General features: G+C 42.6%; 1 protein-coding gene across 1 annotated transcript; it reads right to left on the bottom strand.

Moving 5' to 3' along the window:
• Positions 1 to 12,110: 12,110 nt before the first annotated feature.
• On the bottom strand, positions 12,111 to 20,985 carry LOC139554695 (secretagogin-like). The gene is made up of 10 exons (XM_071367732.1): positions 20,769 to 20,985; positions 20,519 to 20,589; positions 20,105 to 20,197; positions 19,312 to 19,368; positions 16,166 to 16,243; positions 14,896 to 14,951; positions 14,747 to 14,792; positions 14,533 to 14,592; positions 13,071 to 13,139; positions 12,111 to 12,781 (listed from the first exon to the last, which is right to left on the bottom strand). Exons 1-10 carry the CDS (start codon positions 20,836 to 20,838, stop codon positions 12,653 to 12,655), a joined length of 729 nt encoding a protein of 242 aa, XP_071223833.1. The 5' UTR covers positions 20,839 to 20,985; the 3' UTR covers positions 12,111 to 12,652.
• Positions 20,986 to 22,303: the final 1,318 nt, after the last annotated feature.

The raw sequence follows: 22,303 nt of genomic DNA, 5'->3' as shown, positions 1-22,303 counted from the left end.
CTTCCGGCACTACGGGGTGCCTGAGGACATAGTTTCTGATCGGGGTCCCCAATTCACGTCCAGGGTTTGGAAGGCGTTCATGGAGCGCCTGGGGGTCTCGGTCAGCCTTACCTCAGGTTTTCACCCCGAGAGTAATGGGCAGGTGGAGAGAGTAAATCAGGATGTGGGTAGGTTTCTGCGGTCTTATTGCCAGGATCGGCCAGGGGAGTGGGCGACGTTCATTTCATGGGCAGAGATGGCCCAGAACTCACTCCGCCACTCCCCTACTAACTTATCGCCCTTCCAGTGTGTGTTGGGGTATCAGTCGGTTTTGGTACCATGGCATCAGAGCCAGACCGAAACTTCTATGGTGGACGAATGGTTGAGGCGCTCAAAGGAGACCTGAGAGGCCGCCCACGGGTGCCTGAAACGGGCTGAAGGGCGACAGAAGGCAAGCGCTGATCGTCACCGCAGTGAGGCCCCGGTGTTTGCACCAGGGGACCGGGTCTGGCTCTTGACCAGAAACCTGCCCCTCCGCCTGCCCTGCCGGAAGCTGGGTCCACGGTTTGTGGGGCCATTTAAAGTCCTGAGGAGAAAAAACGAGGTGTGTTACAGGTTATCAGCTCCCCCCTTAGTACCGTATTAATCCCTCGTTTCATGTGTCTCTCCTCAGGCCGGTGGTGGCTGGTCCGCTTCAAGAAGCTGAGTCCCTCCGCCCCCCCCTGGACATCAAGAGGGCCCCGGCGTATGCAGTTCGGTCCATACTGGACTCAAGGCGTCGGGTGGTGGGTCTTCAGTACCTCGTGGATTGGGAGGGGTACGGCCCGGAGGAGAGATGCTGGGTGCCGGTGGAGGACGTATTAGACCCATCTCTGCTGAGGGAGTTTCACCGCCTCCATCCGGATCGCCCTGCGCCTCGTCCTCCGGGTCGCCCTCGAGACTGGCGTCGGCGCGCTGCGGGAGCCGCGCGTCAGGGGGGGGGGGGGGGGGTACTGTCACGACTACCACCGAAGGTGGTTCCTCTCCCTGTTCGGGCATGTGCTCGGCGGTCGGCGTCGACGGCCTACTAGCCATCACCGATCCATGTTTCCTTTTCCGTTTGTTTTGTCTTTGGTTCACTCACACCTGGTTTTCATTTGCTTTAATTTCTGTGTGTATATTTACCCCCGTTTTCCCACTTAGGTTTGTGCGGGATTATTTTTCTTGTTGCTTGTGGAGGCTTTCCTCAGTGTATTTCGCGTGTGGTTATTATAGTAAGGTGCGTTGTGTTTTTGCACCTTACGGGATTACTGTTAGTTCCCATTGTTTTTGGGGATATGGTACTGTACCGTGTTTTTGGACTTGCCCTGATTAAAATATATACGCTACACTGACATTTCTGCTCTCCTGCGTTTGACTCCTCACCTTCCTTTAGTGCATAAACGCAACATATGGACAGATACTCTAATCTCCGCTGTGGAGGTTTGCAGCTTCTTCACAGTTTTCTTTGGTCCCTTTGTTGCCTCTCTGATTAATGCCCTCCTTGCCTGGTCCGTGAATTTTGGTGGGCGGCCCTCTCTTGGCAGGTTTGTTGTGGTGCAATAATGGATTTAATGGTGCTCTGTGGGACGTTCAAAGTTTCTGATATTTTTTTTATAACCCAACCATGATCTGTACTTCTCCACAACTTTGTCCCTGACCTGTTTGGAGAGCTCCTTGATCTTCATGGTGCCACTTGCTTAGTGGTGCCCCTTGCTTAGCGGTGTTGCAGACTCTGGCGTCTTTCAGAACAGGTGTATATATACTGAGATCATGTGACAGATCATGTGACACTTAGATTGCACAAAGGTGGACTTCATTTAACTAATTATGTGACATCTGAAGGTAATTGGTTGCACCAGATCTTATTTAGTGGCTTCATAGCGAAGGGGGTGAATACATATGCACACACCACTTTTCCGTTTTTAATTTTTCAGTTCAATTCTTTGAAACAAGTTATTTTTTCCATTTCACTTCACCAATTTAAACTGTTTTGTGTATGTCCATTAGATTACATCCAAATAAAAATCTATTTAAATTTCAGGTTGTAATGCAACAAAATAGGAAAAACGCCAAGCTCGATGAATACTTTTGCAAGGCACTGTATATATACAGTACCAGTCAAAAGTTTGGAGACACCTACTCATTCAAGGGTTTTTCTTTATTTGTACTATTTTCTACATTGTAGAATAATAGTGAAGACATCAAAACTATGAAATAACACATATGGAATCATGTACTAACCAAAAAAGTGTTAAGTGATTCTTCAAAGTAGCCACCCTTTGCCTTGATGACAGCTTTGCACACTCTTGGCATTCTCTCAACCAGCTTCCCCTGGAATGCTTTTCCAACAGTCTTATATATAAATTGCTCAGAAAACTTGCGGGGAACCCTGGCCTACATCATGTCCAACAACAATGTGTATTCTGTCAAACAGAGCCATAAACCTCTAGCCATTGTCAGCAGCCTAATTTGTAAAACTAGTAGGCTCATTTGAAATATGTGATCACTTATTTACTCCCCGTCGAAGACCATGCAGCCGAAACGCATCGGAATTTTTAAACATTGAACATGCCATACAAATAAAGGCATTTTAATTAATTATATGAAGTGCCTTGGTCTTCCTTTCTTTTTGATGACCAATTTACCCCTTTAACCAAAGAGCCCCTTCTGTTTACCAAAACCTACTATTGTGTAACTTAGCAGCGCTTCCCTTCCTCCTTTTTTCTACATGTGATCACTTATACTTGTAATACTGTAACCTAAGTAATGTGAAGCCTATGAAACAATGGTATTAATGCATGTTATTATTGTGAGATTGGAGAGGGAGTATAACAAGTAGAAGATGATGAGCAGATCAAGAGGAACATGTGAGGGCAGTGTTTCCCAACCCTGGTCCTCGAGTATCGCCAACAGTACACCTTTTTATTGTAACCCTGGACAAGCACACCTGATTGAATTTGTCAAATAATCATCAAGCCCTCAATGAGTTGAATGAGGTGTGTTTGTCAAGGGCTACAACAAAACTGTGTACTGTTGGGGGTACTCGAGGACCAGGGTTGGGAAACACTGGGTTAGGGACAGGGAGAGAAAGTATGTTTTTTCCCCCAATTTATTTCACCTTTATTTAACCAGGTAGGCCAGTTGAGAACAAGTTCTCATTTACAACTGCGACCTGGCCAAGATAAAGCAAAGCAGTGCGACACAAACAACACCGAGTTACACGTGGGATAAACAAAAGTACAGTCAATAACACAATAGAAAAATCTATATACAGTGTGTGCAAATGGAGTAAGGAGGTAAGGTAATAAATAGGCCATAGTAGCGAAGCAATTACAATTTAGCAAATTAACACTGGAGTGATAGATGTGCAGATAATGATGTGCAAGTAGAAATACTGGTGTGCAAAAGAGCAAAAAAGTAAATAAAAACAATATGGGGATGAGGTAGGTGATGGGCTATTTACAGTTGGGCTGTGTACAGCTGCAGCGATTGGTAAGCTGCTCAGACAGCTGATGCTTAAAGTTAGTGAGGGAGATTTTTGCAATTTGTTCCAGTCATTGGCAGCAGAGAACTGGAAGGAAAGGCCGTTCAAAGGAGGTGTTGGCTTTGGGAATAACCAGTGAGATATACCTGCTGAAGCGCGTGCTACGGGTGGGTGTTGTTATGGTGACCAGTGAGCTGAGATAAGGCGGTGCTTTACCTAGCAAAGACTTATAGATGACCTGGAGCCAGTGGGTCTGGCGATGAATATGTAGCGAGGGCCAGCCGATGAGAGCATACAGGTCGCAATGGTGGGTGGTATATGGGGCTTTGGTGACAAAACGGATGGCACTGTGATAGACTGCATCCAGTTTGCTGAGTAGAGTGTTGGAGGATATTTTGTAAATGACATCGCCAAAGTCGAGGATCGGTAGGATAGTCAGCTTTACGAGGGTATGTTTGGCAGCGTGAGTGAAGGAGGCTTTGTTGCGAAATAAGAAGCCGATTCCTTATTTAATTTTGGATTGGAGATGCTTGATATGAGTCTGGAAGGAGAGTTTACAGTCTAGCCAGACACCTAGGCATTTGTAGTTGTCCACATATTCTAAGTCAGAACCATCCAGAGTAGTGATGCTAGTCGGGCGGGCGGGTGCGGGCAGCGATCGGTTGAAGAGCATGCATTTAGTTTTACTAGCGTTTAAGAGCAGTTGGAGGCCACGAAAGGAGTGTTGTATGGCATTGAAGCTCGTTTGGAGGTTTTGTAACACAGTGTCCAAGGAAGGGCCAGAGGTATACAGAATGGTGTCGTCTGTGTAGAGGTGGATCAAGGAATCACTCGCAGCAAGAGCGACATCGTTGATATATACAGAGAAAAGATTCGGCCCGAGAATTGAACCCTGTGGTACCCTCATAGAGACTGCCAGAGGTCCGGACAACAGGCCCTCCGATTCGACACACTGAACTCTATCTGAGAAGTAGTTGGTGAACCAGGCGAGGCAGTCATTTGAGAAACCAAGGCTGTTGAGTCTGCCAATAAGAATACGGTGATTGACAGAGTCGAAAGCCTTGGCCAGGTCGATAAAGACGGCTGCACAGTATTGTCTCTTATCAATGGCGGTTATGATATTGTTTAGTACCTTGAGCGTGGCTGAGGTGCACCCGTGACCAGCTAGGAAACCGGATTGCACAGCGGAGAAGGCACGGTGGGATTCGAAATGGTCGGTGATCTGTTTGTTAACTTGCCTTTTGAAGACTTTAGAAAGGCAGGGCAGGATGGATATAGGTCTGTAGCAGTTTGGGTCTAGAGTGTCAACCCCTTTGAAGAGGGGGATGACCGCGGCAGCTTTCCAATCTTTAGGAAATGGCAATAAATATAATTCCATCTCCTTTGTAGCCATAATACTTTATCATAGTAAATTGACACAAAGCTAAACCAGGCCTCATTACCCCTTACAGTGGTAAGCCAAGATGGGCAATGTTTTCACTATCCTTTTTATGTTTAAATGTACTGTACTGTGTAACCAATGCAGCTATGGCCACCTAGTGGTTATTTTACTGACACTATCGCCATCAAGTTTCAAGTTTAATTAGTCGTACTGTATGTGGAGGGTACACATCTTACACACGCACCAAAGTATTGTCCAACGAAATGGATCATCCTCGACAATACAACAACAATACGAACATAAAGTAAATGGCTCAATAGAATAGAAAAAACATTTTAGCATACGTACAATACAAAAAGGCACAATTTATTGTCCAATATTGACACTTGTTTTGGGGAAGGGTGGATTGGGGGGCACGTGTTTAAATTGTGCTCTATTTAGCAATAACAATAAGAGTCTGGTAGAGTTGTGATGTGTGTGTAGCGTAAATGTATATACAGTATGTGTGTGTGTGTGTGTGTGGGTGGGTGGGTGGATGGATGGATGGATGGATGAGTGGATGGATGAGTGTATGTGTTTGAGTAGATGGGTGGATGAGTGTATGTGTGTGCTTGAGTGAGTGCATGTGTGCTAAGTAGCCGAGAGTGCCATGTTTCCATAACAAAATAAAAATAAGCTTAAGTCGCCAAAAAGGTTTTCACCGAACTGATGTAACTGAGCCAGAGCTACCCAGAGCTACCCAGAACTACCCAGCGCTACCCAGAGCTACCCAGAACTACCCAGAGCTACCCAGCGCTACCCAGAGTTGACCTTTTACACCAAGTGCCAAAGGGAGAGCCAGGTAGAGCTGAGCTTTAGCACCTTACAGGTCCAAAGAGAAAAGTAGGATACAAAGTAGAATAAAGTAGGATAAACAAAAATATAGTAGGATAAACCAAGGTTAAGGTTAGGGTTGTGGTTGAGGGTTAGGGTTGAACCGGAATGTGGACATGAAGCTAAGGTTAAGGTTAGGGTTGTGGTTGAGGGTTAGGGTTGAACCGGAATGTGGACATGAAGCTAAGGTTAAGGTTAGGGTTGTGGTTGAGGGTTAGGGTTGAACCGGAATGTGGACATGAAGCTAAGGTTAAGGTTAGGGTTGTGGTTGAGGGTTAGGGTTGAACCGGAATGTGGACATGAAGCTAAGGTTAAGGTTAGGGTTGTGGTTGAGGGTTAGGGTTGAACCGGAATGTGGACATGAAGCTAAGGTTAGGGTTGTGGTTGAGGGTTAGGGTTGAACCGGAATGTGGACATGAAGCTAAGGTTAAGGTTAGGGTTGTGGTTGAGGGTTAGGGTTGAACTGGGATGTGGACATGAAGCTAAGGTTAAGGTTAGGGTTGTGGTTGAGGGTTAGGGTTGAACTGGGATGTGGACATGAAGCTAAGGTTAAGGTTAGGGTTGTGGTTGAGGGTTAGGGTTGAACTGGGATGTGGACATGAAGCTAGGGCTAGGGGTAGGGTTGTGGTTGATGTTAGGGTTGAACTGGGATGTGGACATGAAGCTAGGGCTAGGGGTAGGGTTGTGGTTGATGTTAGGGTTGAACTGGGATGTGGACATGAAGCTAGGGCTAGGGGTAGGGTTGTGGTTGATGTTAGGGTTGAACTGGGATGTGGGAGCTAGGGTTAAGTTTAGAGTTAGGATTGTGGTTCTAATTGGTTATGAATGAGGGAAGGTACTAATTATACTGTACTACAGACTACCACAAGAGGTCCTCACATGACTGCAAAAATGGCATAGGCTGCAAGAGATACTTTATTTTCCTCACAATAAATCACATCAGGCATGCAATATTGACAATGAAAACACATTGCGGCTGAGAAATCAGAAATCAGACATTTGGAAAATGCAATTGAATAAGAAAAGTATATAGCCAATTCCCTCAGGAATATGTAATTCAATAAAATTAACACTCGTGGAACACCTCACACCCTCTACCTAGTAGTCTGCTATTTACTGCATCTTTGCCTCAAGGCCTGATGAATATTCTGATATTCACAGTCAAGTTCTGTGACTAGAAAATAACACGTTGAATTTCTTACTGGATGTCCCATGATTCATATCATCAAGCCAGGTGTGATAATATTTATTTACTCCATTTTGTATCTGATTATATTTTCACTCCCAGCTTTAAAAAAATATTATTAGTACATTCAGGTACTACACTGAGTGTAAAAAACATCAGAACAGCCTCAATTTGTCGGGGCATGGACTCTACAAGGTGTTGAAAGCGTTCCACAGGGATGCTGGCCCATGTTGACTCTCCCTATCCCAGTCTGCTGTCCCCACATGCTTCAAGATGGCCACCCATTGTTCCTGTACCCAAGAATGCAAAGTTAACTGAACTAAATGACTATCGCCCCATAGCACTCACTTCTGTCATCATGAAGTGCTTTGAGAAACTAGTCAAGAATCATATCACCTCCACCTTACCTGTCACCCTAGACCCACTTCAATTTGCTTAAGGCCCCAATAGGTCCACAGACAATGCAATCGCCATCCCACTGCCCTATCCCATCTGGACAAGAGGAATACCTATGTAGGAAGGCTGTTCATTGACTATAGCTCACAGAACTCCGCCCTGTGCAATTGGGTCCTGGACTTCCTGACGGGCTGCCCCCAGGTGGTGAAAGTAGGAAACAACATCTCCACTTCGCTGATCCTTAACATTGGGGCCCCACAAGGGTGCGTGCTCAGCCCCCTCCTGTACTCCCTGTTCCCCCATGACTGTGAGGCCATGTACGCCTCCACCTCAATCATCAAGTTTGCAGACGACACAACAGTAGTAGGCTTGATTACCAACAACAACGAGACAGCCTACAGTGAGGAGGTGAGGGCTCTCGGAGTGTGGTGTCAGGAAAATAACCTCTCACTCAACGTCAACAAAAAGAAGGAGATGATCGTGGACTTCAGGAAACAGCAGAGGGAGCACCCCCCTATCCACATCAACGGGACAGCAGTGGAGAAGGTGGGAAGTTTTAAGTTCCTCGGGCGTACATATCACTGACAAATTGAAATGGTCCACCCACACAGACAGTGTGGAGAAGAAGGCACAACAGCACCTCTTCAACCTCAGGAAGCTGAATAAATGTGACTTGTCACCTTAAAGGCTTAAAACCCTCACAAACTTTTACAGATGCACAATTGAGAGCATCCTGTCGGGCTGTATCACCACCTGGTACGGCAACTGCACCACCCACAACCGCAGGGCTCTCCAGAGGGTAGTGAGGTCTGCAACACGCATCACCGGGGGCAAACTACCTGCCCTTCAGGACACCTACAGCACCTGATGTCACAGGAAGACCATCAAGGACAACGACCACCCGAGCCACTGCCTGTTTACCCCACAATCATCCAGAAGGCGAGTTCAGTAAAGGTGCATCAAAGCTGGGACGGAGATACTGAAAAACAGCTTCTATCTCAAGGCCATCAGACTGTTAAATAACCATTACTAGCAGAGAGGCTGCTGTCGACATACACAGACTTGAAATCATTGGCCACTTTAATAAATTGAACACTAGTCACTTTAATAATGTCACACTGTTACACTTTACATATCTTGCATTACTCATTTAATATGTATACACTGTATTCTACACTATCTACTGTATCTTAGTCTATGCCGCTCTGGCATTGCTCATCCATATATTTCTATATTCTTAATTCCATTCCTTTACTTAGATTTGTGTGTATTAGGTATTTGTTGTGAAATTGTTAGATATTACTTGTTAGATATTGCTGCACTGTCGGAATTAGAAGCACAAGCATTTCGCTACACCCGCAATAACATCTGCTGAACAAGTAAGTGTGACCAATACAATTTGATTTGATTTGATGCTTCCCACAGTTGTTTCAAGTGGCTGGATTTCCTTTGGGTGGTGGACCATTCTTAATACACATGGGACTGTTGAGCATGAAAAGCTCAGCAGCATTGCAGTTCTTGACACAAACTGGTGCGCCTGGCACCTACTACCATACCCTGTTCAAAGGCACTTAGATCTTGTATCTTGCCCATTCACCTTCTGAATGGCACACATACACAATCCATGTCTCAATTCTTTCAAGGCTTACAAATCCTTCTTTAACCTGCCCCCTCCCTTTCCTCTACACTGATTGAAGTGGATCTAACAAGTGACATCAATAAGGGATCATAGCTTTCACCTGGATTCACCTGGTCAATCTATGTCATGGAAAGAGCAGACGTTTTGTACACTTAGTGTATAACTATAGTGTATGACTCAGACAGATAACTCAACTTATCTCACAGCAGGAAATGTGTGATCAATGTACACTCAGACTACCCTCTGAAAGTCAGTATCCCAACACCTGGTTCTGTTCATTAATGCACACTGTAGCAAAAATGTTTTTCTACATGAAACACTTCTTATTGGACAGGTTTGAATAGTTTTGGAGCATCTTCACATATAAACAGGACCCTGGCAAGAGGTCGACAATCATGTGAAAAGGGGCGGTTTGATTATGAACCCCAGAGAACCTAAGGGCACATTATTAGCTCCAGGCTATAGGCCATCAGCAAATATTACATAGTCTTTAATTTAGCCATCAGACCCCACCAACTCTGTTTCTTCTGTGGCTCAGCTGCAGAGCCTGCAACCAGCAACCCTCTTTTGGCATCCCCCTCTTTCCTCTCAACTCCAAATACGTGCCAATAATCCTCCCATCATCCCTTGATACAGACATCTTGATTAGAGGCTGTCTTCATTTCCTCTATGGCTGATTTGTGTTGGCACAAGCTTCCGATACATTGGAGAATGGCTTAGTCTGAAGGGGAGGCACCAGGAGAGGGAGCACACAGTGTCATTACCCTCAGTGCCGGCTGGGCTGGAGGAAATAACAGGAATCAGGTGGCTGTATGGGGAAATCACCTGTAATGACAACGGGGGAGCGAGAATGGACTGACTGAGGCTGAAGGGCGCAATGGGGAGGACAGGCTCATTGTAATGGCTGGAATGGAATGAACAGAACAGTATCAAGCGCATGCAAATTAAAGTTGTGTGTTCATTTTTCTAGTGTGGAAAAACAATTATGAACACAACTTTTGGTTGTACAGTATGTGTTTGCTCCATTCCATTGATTACATTCCACCCATTACAATCGATTAAAATCTTGTCTAGCAACGTGGTGGAAGATCCATCCAAGGAATGGGTTGTGACATGATATTTTCAGGTTTCAATCTTTGGTCACACATGCCAAACCGCTATGGGTCACCTTAAGAACAGGGCATAACCACAATGTGATTAACCAGGAGGTAATCCCCCTTCTGATAACCAGGTGGCGAATCGCATCTCTGCATGTCTGGCAGACATATCAGTGTGGACGACGGATCACCACCTCAAGCTGAACCTCGGCAAGACAGAGCTGCTCTTCCTCCCGGGGAAGGACTGCCCGTTCCATGATCTCGCCATCACGGTTGACAACTCCATTGTGTCCTCCTCCCAGAGTGCTAAGAACCTTGGCGTGATCCTGGACAACACCCTGTCGTTCTCAACTAACATCAAGGCGGTGACCCGTTCCTGTAGGTTCATGCTCTACAACATTCGTAGAGTACGACCCTGCCTCACACAGGAAGCGGCGCAGGTCCTAATCCAGGCACTTGTCATCTCCCGTCTGGATTACTGCAACTCGCTGTTGGCTGGGCTCCCTGCCTGTGCCATTAAACCCCTACAACTCATCCAGAACGCCGCAGCCCGTCTGGTGTTCAACCTTCCCAAGTTCTCTCACGTCACCCCGCTCCTCCGCTCTCTCCACTGGCTTCCAGTTGAAGCTCGCATCCGCTACAAGACCATGGTGCTTGCCTACGGAGCTGTGAGGGGAACGGCACCTCCGTACCTTCAGGCTCTGATCAGGCCCTACACCCAAACAAGGGCACTGCGTTCATCCACCTCTGGCCTGCTCGCCTCCCTACCTCTGAGGAAGTACAGTTCCCGCTCAGCCCAGTCAAAACTGTTCGCTGCTCTGGCACCCCAATGGTGGAACAAACTCCCTCACGACGCCAGGTCAGCGGAGTCAATCACCACCTTCCGGAGACACCTGAAACCCCACCTCTTTAAGGAATACCTAGGATAGGATAAAGTAATCCTTCTAACCCCCCCCCCCCCCCTTAAAAGAGTTAGATGCACTATTGTAAAGTGGTTGTTCCACTGGATATCATAAGGTGAATGCACCAATTTGTAAGTCGCTCTGGATAAGAGCATCTGCTAAATGACTTAAATGTAATGTAAATGTAATGAATGAATACATCTCAAATATCTGAACTGGATTTTTTTTCTCAATTGCTGGCCTCTTCTCTAACAATGGCAAGGCCAGGTAACTGACTAGTTAAATAGCAGTCTATGTACATTGATTTATATATTTTAGGAGAAAGTATCTCTTTGTTGACATTTTTCTTTTAAGTGCTTCGAAAGCTTCAACTTCACTCAGGACAAGCACTGATTTAAGAGAAGAGACAAAATACATGTATTGTTGAGTACCATGACTAATGTATTCCTACTGAATTAAGAGCAAAAAATACATACTGTGGTTGGGAATTTTAGAGGGCACAGCAAGTTTCAAGGAAGGCACAGCAAGTGGCACAATAATTATTCTCTTGACCGCAGTCCTCTGTAATGGTCCTGCTGGTGAGCAGCTGTTAAGTTAGAGACACTTCACTTGCCATAATCATGCAGGCATCTGGTGGGGCTTTTAGCAATGACATCAGCCTACAACTAGACACAAATAACAGTGTACTATGGTTTCACAGAATAACACAGTGCCCAATGAACTCATGAAAAGCTTTTAAAGCCATACTGGTCTACTTACTACCGACGTGTTTGCTTTGTATATCTCTTCCATGGGTGCTTTGATTTGCTGTTCAATCCGTTTCCATAGCATTTTGTCTGTTGTGCTTTTGAAATGCTCTGGTTACCAAGCATTAAAGCAATGAAACTCTGTGAAAATCCATTATTGCATGAAAGGACTGAGCTCATGGAGAATGGAAGCCCGGGCATCATCACGGCTGCGGGTCAATATTTCCTTTGTGCCCAAGGCTCACAGCATTGTCTGCTCTGATACAATGGGTATACATCAGACATGTACTACTAATTGAGTTATGGTTATATAAATAGTTTGTTCATTAACAGAGCTGTATGTGCTTATGATTGCAGACTGTTCTTACAGAATGGAGAAACATGGAGATGTCCAGGGACACAGAGATTGTGGTTCATATCATACACTGTATTGCATTACATGTTGTCTACCAATACCATTTAAACTAGGTGAAATGTCAAACCATAATGACAGTTATTTTCATCATATTTTCTTGCACATCAAAAACATTACAGTTCTGGAAAGCAAATGCAGCCATCATGGTAATAAAGTCAACATATATCCCACAAATATCCCAATACAACTTCCGTCCCAAAAGACTTACATCACCACTACATTTCTGCAAGTTATAGGCGTATGCAATGTGCATGGACCACACACACACACACACACACACAAACACTCTCAAAGCTAATCATAATTGTCATCAAAACAGATCCAGTCAAACAAAATGAAGGATCACAAAACAAATTCCCCAATGGGTCTACCCTATGCAACAACTTCCTTTCAACCAACCATCATGCAATGCTCTTGGGTTGTCCAAAAGGTATGAGCTATGGCATTGCGGCGTGCTATCAGTGAGTTAGCGGTTAGCCTGTGGTGCTAACTAGGGTAATGAAAATGTCTGTCATTCTTCCTTTGGAGTACTATTAACTGGAGTATTTCAAGCCGAGGCACAGGGTCAGTTCATTCTTCTGAATCTTTCCATCACCGTTCATGTCACAGTGACCCAGGAGCAGCTTGCGGAACTTGTCCAGGTCCGTTCCACTAATGGTAGGCTATGTTGGGTATAAAGAAAGCATGTTCACCGTTCAAACCCTTCACAGTCTAATACAGTTGGACCTACTGTTACCTTGACTCAATTCTCTTTGCCTCATCCATATAAATATAAAGTAACAAGGTGTCAGAAGTGGGATCTGAACCAACGCCTCAATTCAGAGACCATAACTTACAATAATGCATAATCAATATAACCGCGTCAGATATCTTAGTTAATACATACGTTTATATAATATAACTACATTTGTAGAATAGGGTATAGCAAAACTTTTGTTTTAAATGTTTTACTTTGACCAGTTCCATCATGTCTTCGACAAAGCCGTCCACCTCTGGACCCTCCAAAGCATCCGTCTTACTCTGTTAACAAAAGAAATGGCTGACTTCAGAAAAAGCTATGAAAACTACCACCTGGTATGCCTTGGGAGATTATAAAGAGGACAGCATATCAATTCTGCTTAGAATTCAGATTTTTAAATGGGACAATGTACTACATCACACATCCACAATCACAAAGCACAGAGGAGCATGGCACTGCAACAGGACCTCCACTTCATTAAGTAAGGTGAATACATCTTAGTACTGATCCAGTGGTGTAGCCAGGAATTCGTTGGTGGGTGGACCTGCAGAAATGTATAGCTAATTTCCTGCAATTATACACATTTTGCCATGGGGCAGAGAGGAAAATGTGCAGTTTTATAGCTCATCTCATGCTATTCTACATATTTTGCAAAAAGGCTGAGAGGAAATCTAGCATGTGTTGACTGTGATAAAAGGCACTAGATGAGCTGTCTTGTTTGCCAAATGAACAAATGAAACAGGCAGTGCCATGGTGCATGTATCCACACAAGCACAGTGACATATTATGCCTCAATGCAGTAATATTCATGGCTTATTGGGGGTGTGGCTTTCAGTTAGTTATTTTTGGCAACCCCTCCTGTGAGCGTGAATGTCATTAAAGGTAATCTATTCTGTTATGTTTAAATCAAATCTGACTAACCCAGTGCACTGCTTGATATGAATTCTATCTGATGGTGTTTGCATGTTTAGGGAAAAATATTAGATTTTTTAAAAATGTTGCTCAATCTGAGTGGGTGGGCTTGGCTGCCCAGTGGGTGGGCACCCAGACCCACCCGTGCCTATGCCCCTGTACTGATCCACTTTCAATCCATGTCACGTTCTGACCTTAGTTTATTTTTTATGTCTTTGTGTTAGGTTGGTCAGGGCGTGAGTTGGGGTGGGCAGTCTATGTTCTTTTTTCTAGGTTGTTTGTTTTCTATGTGTTTGGCCTGGTGTGGTTCCCAATAAGAGGCAGCTGTTTATCGTTGTCTCTGATTGGGAGCCATATTTAGGTAGCCTTTTTCATTGTGTGGTGTGGGTGATTGTTTCCTGTTTTCCGTTTCAGTGTTTGCACCATTCGGGACTGTTTCGGTTTTCATTTTGATTCTCTTGTTCTTTATTTGTATTTTGTATTCATTATCATTAAAAGATATTATGGATACGTACCACGCTGCATTTTGGTCCTCCTCTCCTTCCACCAATGAAAACCGTTAGAATACACAGCTGGATTCTATCTCATTTATACTGACATTATATTTTATAATTAAGGCCAATGAAGCATCAGTAAAATCACAACAAGAACAATCAGAAGCATTGTAATTTCATGAAATATGCTTATCACAATAAACCGTACAATTCCAATTGAAGTTGAAGGCAATTATGTTGTGGCTAAACGTACTGTATAATGACTTACAATATCATAGTGAGCAAATATCTTCTCAAAGTCCCTCTTCCGGTCCTCTTGACTGCAAGCCTGAAACAGAGTGGTACCACAACACCCACAATTTAGTTCCTCTAATTCAAGCCAGTGAGGACTACAGTAAGTATTTGAAGATGGAGTGTGAATTGACAACGTCTTATCTGACTGAAAGTTATCAGTGAAATTCATCAAACATTTTTATACTTACATTCATGTCAAACTTCAGCAAGAAGTTCTCTTTTAGAGCCAGGATTCTGGGAGAAGGAAAACAGTTGGGCTCCGTGACTCACAAACCATTAGAAACACAGTAAGAGCCACCTAGCAATGTGGGGGATACAATTGCTTGATAATTAGTACCTGGCTAGGTCATTCAAATCCAGCCTGCCATCGTTGTTTTTGTCAAACATCTCCATCTGTTGGGAAAATGAACAGAATAAAGCATCAGAATCATTAGCCATTTTGTCAAAGCACATACACATTAGAATCAGAATCACCTTTCTTCGCCAAGTACATTTACACATACTCAGCATTTTACTTGGTGATCGTTTTACTTGGGGACATGTCATGTGTAACACTGTACAACAGTACTGAAGATAATCTAAATCAAATGATTCCTGTGTATTTCCCATGTTGTACACACCAAACTCAACAGGACATTGACATATAAAAGTGCTCACACACACACAAACTTTCTCTCAGTCTCAGGTAATTAATTAATGGTCCACAATTAATGACAATGGTTAGACAGTGAAAATCACATCACTTTATCTGAATATCTTTAAAGACCTGATCACCTTCCATCACAGTCTAGTACCATCCAATTACTAATACTATTGAGGGGATTCATAGGCAAGATTATTACAGCCAATGACATGCTTCAATGAGAAAAAACTCATTTAGTGCACTCCTTATCTACACTGACTAGCATAGTAGCATTACAATATACCCGGAGTGAACAAAATATTAGGAACACCTTCCTAATATTGAGTTGCATCGCCTTTTGCCCACAGAACAGCCTCAATTCGTTGGGGCATGGACTCTACAAGGCTGTCCAAAGCTGGCCCATGTTGATTCCACTGCTTCACACAGTTGTGTCAAGTTGGCTAGATGGCCTTTGTGTGGTGGACCATTCTTGATACACGCAGGAAACTGTTGAGTGTGGAAAAACCCAGCAGCGTTGAAGTTCTTGACACACTCAAACCGGTGTGCCTGGCACCTACTACCATACCCTGTTCAAAGGCACTTAAATATTTTGTCATGCCCATTCACCCTTTAAATGGTACACATACGCAACGTCTCAAATTGTCTCAAGGCATAAAAATCCTTCTTTAACCTGTCTCCTCCCCTTTCTCTACACCGATTGAAGTGGATTTAACAGGTGACATCAATAAGGGATCATTGCTTTCAGCTGCATTCACCTGGTCAGTCTATGTTCCTAATGTTTTGTACACTCAGTGTATAGCTCTACCAATCATCCTTTTAGAGAAAATAAACTTAAATTACAAATCAGTTTAACATCCAAATTTAATTGCCCATTGAACAAGGTAGCATATACTCATTTGAGAGACAACAGTTCAAGAGTCCTCAGATGGAGGCACAGAGTAAAGGAGCTGGGGCTTGTTGTTACCATGGTGTTGGTGTACTCCTCCAGTTTGTTGGGGGAGATGGTCTTTTTGTGCTGGAGGAACAGGTCCTGCAGGAAACCCTGTTAGGACACAGAGGAAGAAAGCCGATGAGATAACCTGGGCCCATATTTATCAAGCGTCTCGGAGTAGGAGTGCTGATCTGGGATAGGTACAGTTGAAGTCGGAAGTTTACATACACTTAGGTTGGAGTCATTAAAACTTGTTTTTCAACCACTCCACAAATTTCTTGTAAACAAACTATAGCTTTGGCAAGTCGGTTATGTAGTAATTTTTCCAACAATTGTTTACAGATTATTTCACTCAAAATTCACTGTATCAATTCCAGTGGGTGAGAAGTTTACATACACTAAGTTGACTGTGCCTTTAAACAGCTTGGAAAATTCCAGAAAATGATGTCATGGCTTTAGAAGATTCTGATAGGCTAATTGACATAATTTGAGTCAATTGGAGGTGTGCCTGTGGATGTATTTCAAGGCCTACCTTCAAACTCAGTGCCTCTTTGCTTGACATCATGGGAAAATCAAAAGAAATCTGTCAAGACCTCAAAAAAAAATTGTAGACCTTCACAAGTCTGGTTCATCCTTGGGAGCAATTTCCAAACGCCTGAAGGTACAAATTCGTCTGTACAAAAAATAGTACACAAGTATAAACACCATGGGACCATGCAGCCATCATACCGCTCAGGAAGGAGACGCGTTCTGTCTCCTACAGATGAACGTACTTTGGTGCAAAAATAGCAAATCAATCCCAGAACAACAGCAAAGGACCTTGTGAAGATGATGGCGGAAACAGGTACAAAGTATCTATATCCACAGTAAATCGAGTCCTATATCGACATAACCTGAAAGGCCACTCAGCAAGGAAGAAGCCACTGCTTCAAAACCGCCATATAAAAGCCAGACTACAGTTTGCAACTGTACATGGGGAAAAATAATGTACATTTTGGAGAAATGTCCTCTGGTCTGATGAAACAAAAATAGAACTGTTTGGCCATAATGACCACTGTTTTGTTTGGAGGAAAAAGGGGGAGGCTTGCAAGCCAAAGAACACCATCCCAACCGTGAAGCACAGGGGTGGCAGCATCATGTTGTGGGGGTGCTTTGCTGCAGGAGGGACTGGTGCACTTCACAAAACAGATGGCTCATGAGGAAGGAAAATTATGTGGATATATTAAAGCAACATCTCAAGACACCAGTCAGGAAGTTAAAGCTTGGTCGCAAATGGGTCTTCCAAATGGACAATGACCCCAAGCATACTTCCAAAGTTGTGGCAAAATGGCTTAAGGACAACAAAGTCAAGGTATTGGAGTGGCCATCACAAAGCCCTGACCTCAATCCTATAGAAAATTTGTGGGCAGAACTGAAAAAGCGTGTGCGAGCAAGGAGGCCTACAAACCTGTCTCAGTTACACCAGCTCTGTCAAGAGGAGTGGGCCAAAATTCACCCAACGTATTGTTGGAAGCTTGTGGAAGGCTACCAGAAACGTTTGACCCAAGTTAAACAATTTAAAGGCAATGCTACCAAATACTAATTGAGTGTATGTAAACTTCTGACCCACTGGGAATGTGATGAATGAAATAAAAGCTGAAATTAATAATTCTCTCTGCTATTATTCTGACAATTCACATTCCTAAAATAAAGAGGTGATCCTAACTGACCTAAGACAGGGAATTTTTACTGGGATTAAATGTCAGGAATTGTGAAAAACTGAGTTTAAATGTATTTGGCTGAGGTGTATGTAAACTTCCGACTTCAACTGTATAGTATCCTGATCTAGGATTCATTTATTATAATCTAAAAGACAAAACCGATCCTGGATACTGTAAGTAGTCCTACTACTCTGAGACGCTTGGTAAACATGGCCTTGGTCTCCCGTGAGGTCCCCCGGTCAAATAAAGGATAAATAGATACAAAATTAAAAAGTCAGATGTTGCAAATCCGCAGGTAACCGCCCCATCCTGCCCCCTGGAACCCTTGTCCCCAGAGCTGAAGATTTGAATTACATTCTGCTCAAGTGTTTCTCTACCTCTACTTCACGTACAAATGTAGCATACCTGTGTTTAGTTTAAATCAAAACACATGTTTTGGCTAGTGTCGTACACTTTTGAGTTTTGGCCACATGAGAGAAAAATGCGACGGTTCACACAAATCTCATAAGAAATTAGGTGATGTTTTTTTACTTACAGTAATGTTATACTATGCTATTATATTCAGTTCTGTTATGTAGAGTACTATCATTATACAGCATGTAGAATACTGTCATTACGTGATTTTGCAGACATTGATTCAGCTTTGATCTAACTTTATTAAACGAGCAGAGTGGAGACTATGCGTAAAGTAGAGAATCCTGCAATGCGTAGAAGCTTCTGACCTTTAGCTGTCGGGAAGAGGGGTCCAGAGAAGTCGGATCTGCAGCCACTCCGAATACAAAAAGGGGAGAAATGTGTGCCATAACACTTTTGTCTGTTATTCTGAATCAAAGTGTTCACAAATAGTATAATGTACTGTATGTACATCCTGTCCATTTACTCTTCAGTAAATGTACTGTGGATTATAAACCATGTGTTTGTTTGGAAATTCTAAGAAAAGTACTTGTGCCTTGCCTTGTGGGTTGGTGCAATATTTGGGAAGAGCTCTTCTACGATATGCTGCTCCAAATATCGCGATATGCTGCTCCAAATATCGCGATATCCAATATAATGGTTTCGCGTTGATAATTGCTAGATTATTCCAGACAGTGCAATATTTGTGCTTATTTACGATATTCTAGTCACATTCTAATTAAATAACCTTAGTGTGGCAAACAATAAGACTTAGTTCATTCATTTGGACTTCATTTTCAACATATTGATATAAACTAACTGATAAAACTGCACTGTTTTGATTAGGCCCAACCCTATTGCCTTGTCCACAAAAGAGGACAGGGGGCATCCTTCTGAAAGACCCTTAAAGCAACACGTGTCAACATAGACCTAGAGCAACTGTGTAAACATGAACAACTCTAGCCACTCATTGATGTTTACTTAGAAAGTGGACAACAACTAGCTAAGACGATGTCTCTGAGAGGGCCATGGCAGTGGTCTCACTGAACGCATGGGAATTAGTAGAAGGGCATTCTTCAACTGTACCTTGAGTTCTATAGCTGATATGTATCCACTGCTGTCAGTGTCATAGTTTCTCCAGATCTGTGGGGGGAGTGAGAGGCAGATTTAATTTTGATGAAAGTATTCTAGAGAATACAGGACACACTACCCAACCAATAATAGGATTGTATTTTTTCGCATTTATGTTGAAGGTTTTTGGACCGCAACACTTCATATGTGATCTTTGACCTTACCCTCATGTAGGTGAGGGTAGCATCATGGTGGCCAACTGGAACATTTATGTTCAATCATAAATCAACATTCACAGGCAGGCATTATTCGGTCACTGATGGGAAATGTTTTGTCAAACTAAATCTTGTGTGTTTTCTTCCTACAAATTGATAGAATTAAGATGGTACGTGTCCATTCAGGTTCAACGGGCATTTACTCCTCTGTCAACATAACATTTAAGGAAATACAGTCTATGGACAAAGAAAACGAAATGTGAAAGATGAAATGAGATGCAATTCAATTACAATTTTCGACATAAACTCATTCTAATTCATTGCATGTTGTTAGATGAAGCAAGGCAATAACATGATGCAAATGACAGAGCAATTATGTAGTTTCAAGGCTGCTTCACACACAGAAGGTGTTGTTAGGGCATTTTGATTACAATCCAATTACCACTTGTTGTTTGATCAGTTTTTCTCTCTCTCTCTCTCTCTCTCTGACACAAACACACCTGCAGGGTTCTAAGTATACTTAATACTACATGAACTATATAGACAAATAAAGGGGGAAGGAGGTAGGTTTGAGGGAATACAAGTAAACGCACCTCTTGGATTTGCAGGCGACCATCAGCTGTGGTGTCATAAGCTGACATGAACCTTTCTTTCATTCTTCTAACTTGGTCATCCGTTATTTCATCCTTTAGGAACAACACAGTGACTTTTGAACATGTTCGTTACACTTATTTGTGTATTTCATTCAGTGTTACCTGTGCAAAATCCCTTTCGGGAATTCATTCCATTTCAATGAAAGACAAAACATGACTAATGATTGGATTCAGAGAGGTTATCTAATTTTGACCGGTTGAATGCCGTCAACAAAGGTCAGCAAAGTAGGTCTGATTAGAATATTCTAGAATGTTACTTGCCTAAGCCTACTGTAGTATTTTTTTTTGGGGGGGGTCTGAACGTACACATTATGCATTAGCCATGACAAGGTAAAGGAACAGTAGCCTACTTACACTCATCCCAAGTTTTTTCATCATGTGTCTGAAAAAGTCATCCAACTCCTTTCCTTCAATATAACCATTATCTAAAAAGAAATAAATGCATAACATAAAATAAAAATATGTCCGTATTGTTTTATCTTCAAGACATGGTGCAAAGTTCAGAGTCTGAATTCCGATGAAAGCATTGCCTGATAAACTAAGATTAATATGAATAGTAATCTAAAGGCAACATAGTTATAACTATTCAAGAGTAAGATCTTACTGTCAACATCGAAATGTTGCCATATGTGTAGGAAGCCTGCAGCATCCAGGTTGTCAAAAGCGCTGTCCATGGTAATGCGTGCCCAATACACCAGCGTGAATCCAAAATGTTAGTTGTGAAAAGATAGAGTTTTATCCGTGTGTATAAGTCTATTTCTCGCAAAGACTGATGAGGTTTTCTAGACATTTATTGATGATGTTTCCTCCCTGTAGTTCAGTTTAACTCCACCAAACACAAACGAGGGAGACCAACTTGCTCAAGTAGGTGTGCAACAGTGAAGGCTCCTCAGAGGAGGAAGGGGAGGACCATCCTCCTCAGTTAATTTCATAAAACATTTAAATAGATAAACATTTAAAAAGTTATCCTTTTTAGATAAAACTATACAAAATATATTCACGTCACCAAATCATTTATTAAAACACACTGTTTTGTAATGAAGGTCTACAGTAGCCTCAACAGCACTCTGTAGGTTAGCACCATGTTGTAGCCGGAGAACAGCTAGCTTTCGTCCTCCTCTAGGTACATTGACTTCATTCCAAAATCTAAGAGGTTCATGGTTCTCACATCCTTTAAAACTTCTCTAGGATATGTGGGACGCTAACGTCCCACTTGGCCAAAAGCCAGTAAAAATGCAGAGCGCCAAATTAAAATATGTTACTATAAAAATCAAACTTTCATGAAATCACACATGAAAGACACCAAATTAAAGCTACACTTGTTGTGAATCCAGCCAACATGTCTAATTTCAAAAAGGATTTACGGCGAAAGCACACCAAACGATTATGTTAGGTCAGTACATAGCCACAGAAAAACACAGCCATTTTTCCAGCCAAAGAGAGGAGTAACAAAAAGTAGAAATAGAGATAAAATTTATCACTAACCTTTGATGATCTTCATCAGATGACACTCATAGGACTTCATGTTACACAATACATGTATGTTTTGTTCGGTAAGGTTCATATTTATATCCAAAAATCTGAGGGTCGCTACTGTCTCACTTGGCAAAAAGCCAGAGAAAATGCAGAGCGCCAAATTCAAATTAATTACTATGAAAATTACTATAAAAATCTAACTTTCATTAAATCACACATGAAAGATACCAAATTAAAGCTACACTGGTTGTGAATCCAGCCAACATGTCAGAATTTAAATAGGCTTTTCGGCGAAAGCAAACAATGCTATTATCTGAGGATAGCACAATAGTAAACAAAGACAGAGACGCATATTTCAACCCTGCAGGCGAGACACAAAACGCAGAAATAAAAATATAATTCATGCCTTACATTTGACGAGCTTCTGTTGTTGGCACTCCAATATGTCCCATAAACATCACAAATGGTCCTTTTGTTCGATTAATTCCGTCGATATATATCCTAAATGTCCATTTATTTGGCGCGTTCGATCCAGAAAAACACCGGTTCCAACTTGCTCAAACGTGACTACAAAATATCTCAAAGTTTACCTGTAAACTTTGCCAAAAAATGTCAAACTACTTTTGTAATACAACTTTAGGTATTTTTTAACGTTAATAATCG

This window comes from Salvelinus alpinus, chromosome 26, assembly GCF_045679555.1.
Source record: "Salvelinus alpinus chromosome 26, SLU_Salpinus.1, whole genome shotgun sequence".
In the NCBI taxonomy this organism is placed as follows: domain Eukaryota; kingdom Metazoa; phylum Chordata; class Actinopteri; order Salmoniformes; family Salmonidae; genus Salvelinus; species Salvelinus alpinus.
Note: the sequence above shows the minus strand (reverse complement) of the source record. Positions and strands in the feature narration are given on the sequence as shown.

What these genes read in the sequence shown, in the direction of transcription:
- LOC139554695 (XM_071367732.1), bottom strand. Translation starts at nt 20,838, where the DNA reads ATGGACAGCGCTTTTGACAACCTGGATGCTGCAGGCTTCCTACACATA. An exon ending in TATCAGCTATAGAACTCAAG is followed by an intron (nt 16,244 to 19,311) that starts GTACAGTTGAAG and finishes GTGTCCTAACAG; the next exon opens with GGTTTCCTGCAGGACCTGTT. An exon ending in GATTTGAATGACCTAGCCAG is followed by an intron (nt 14,793 to 14,895) that starts GTACTAATTATC and finishes TCCTTCTCCCAG; the next exon opens with AATCCTGGCTCTAAAAGAGA.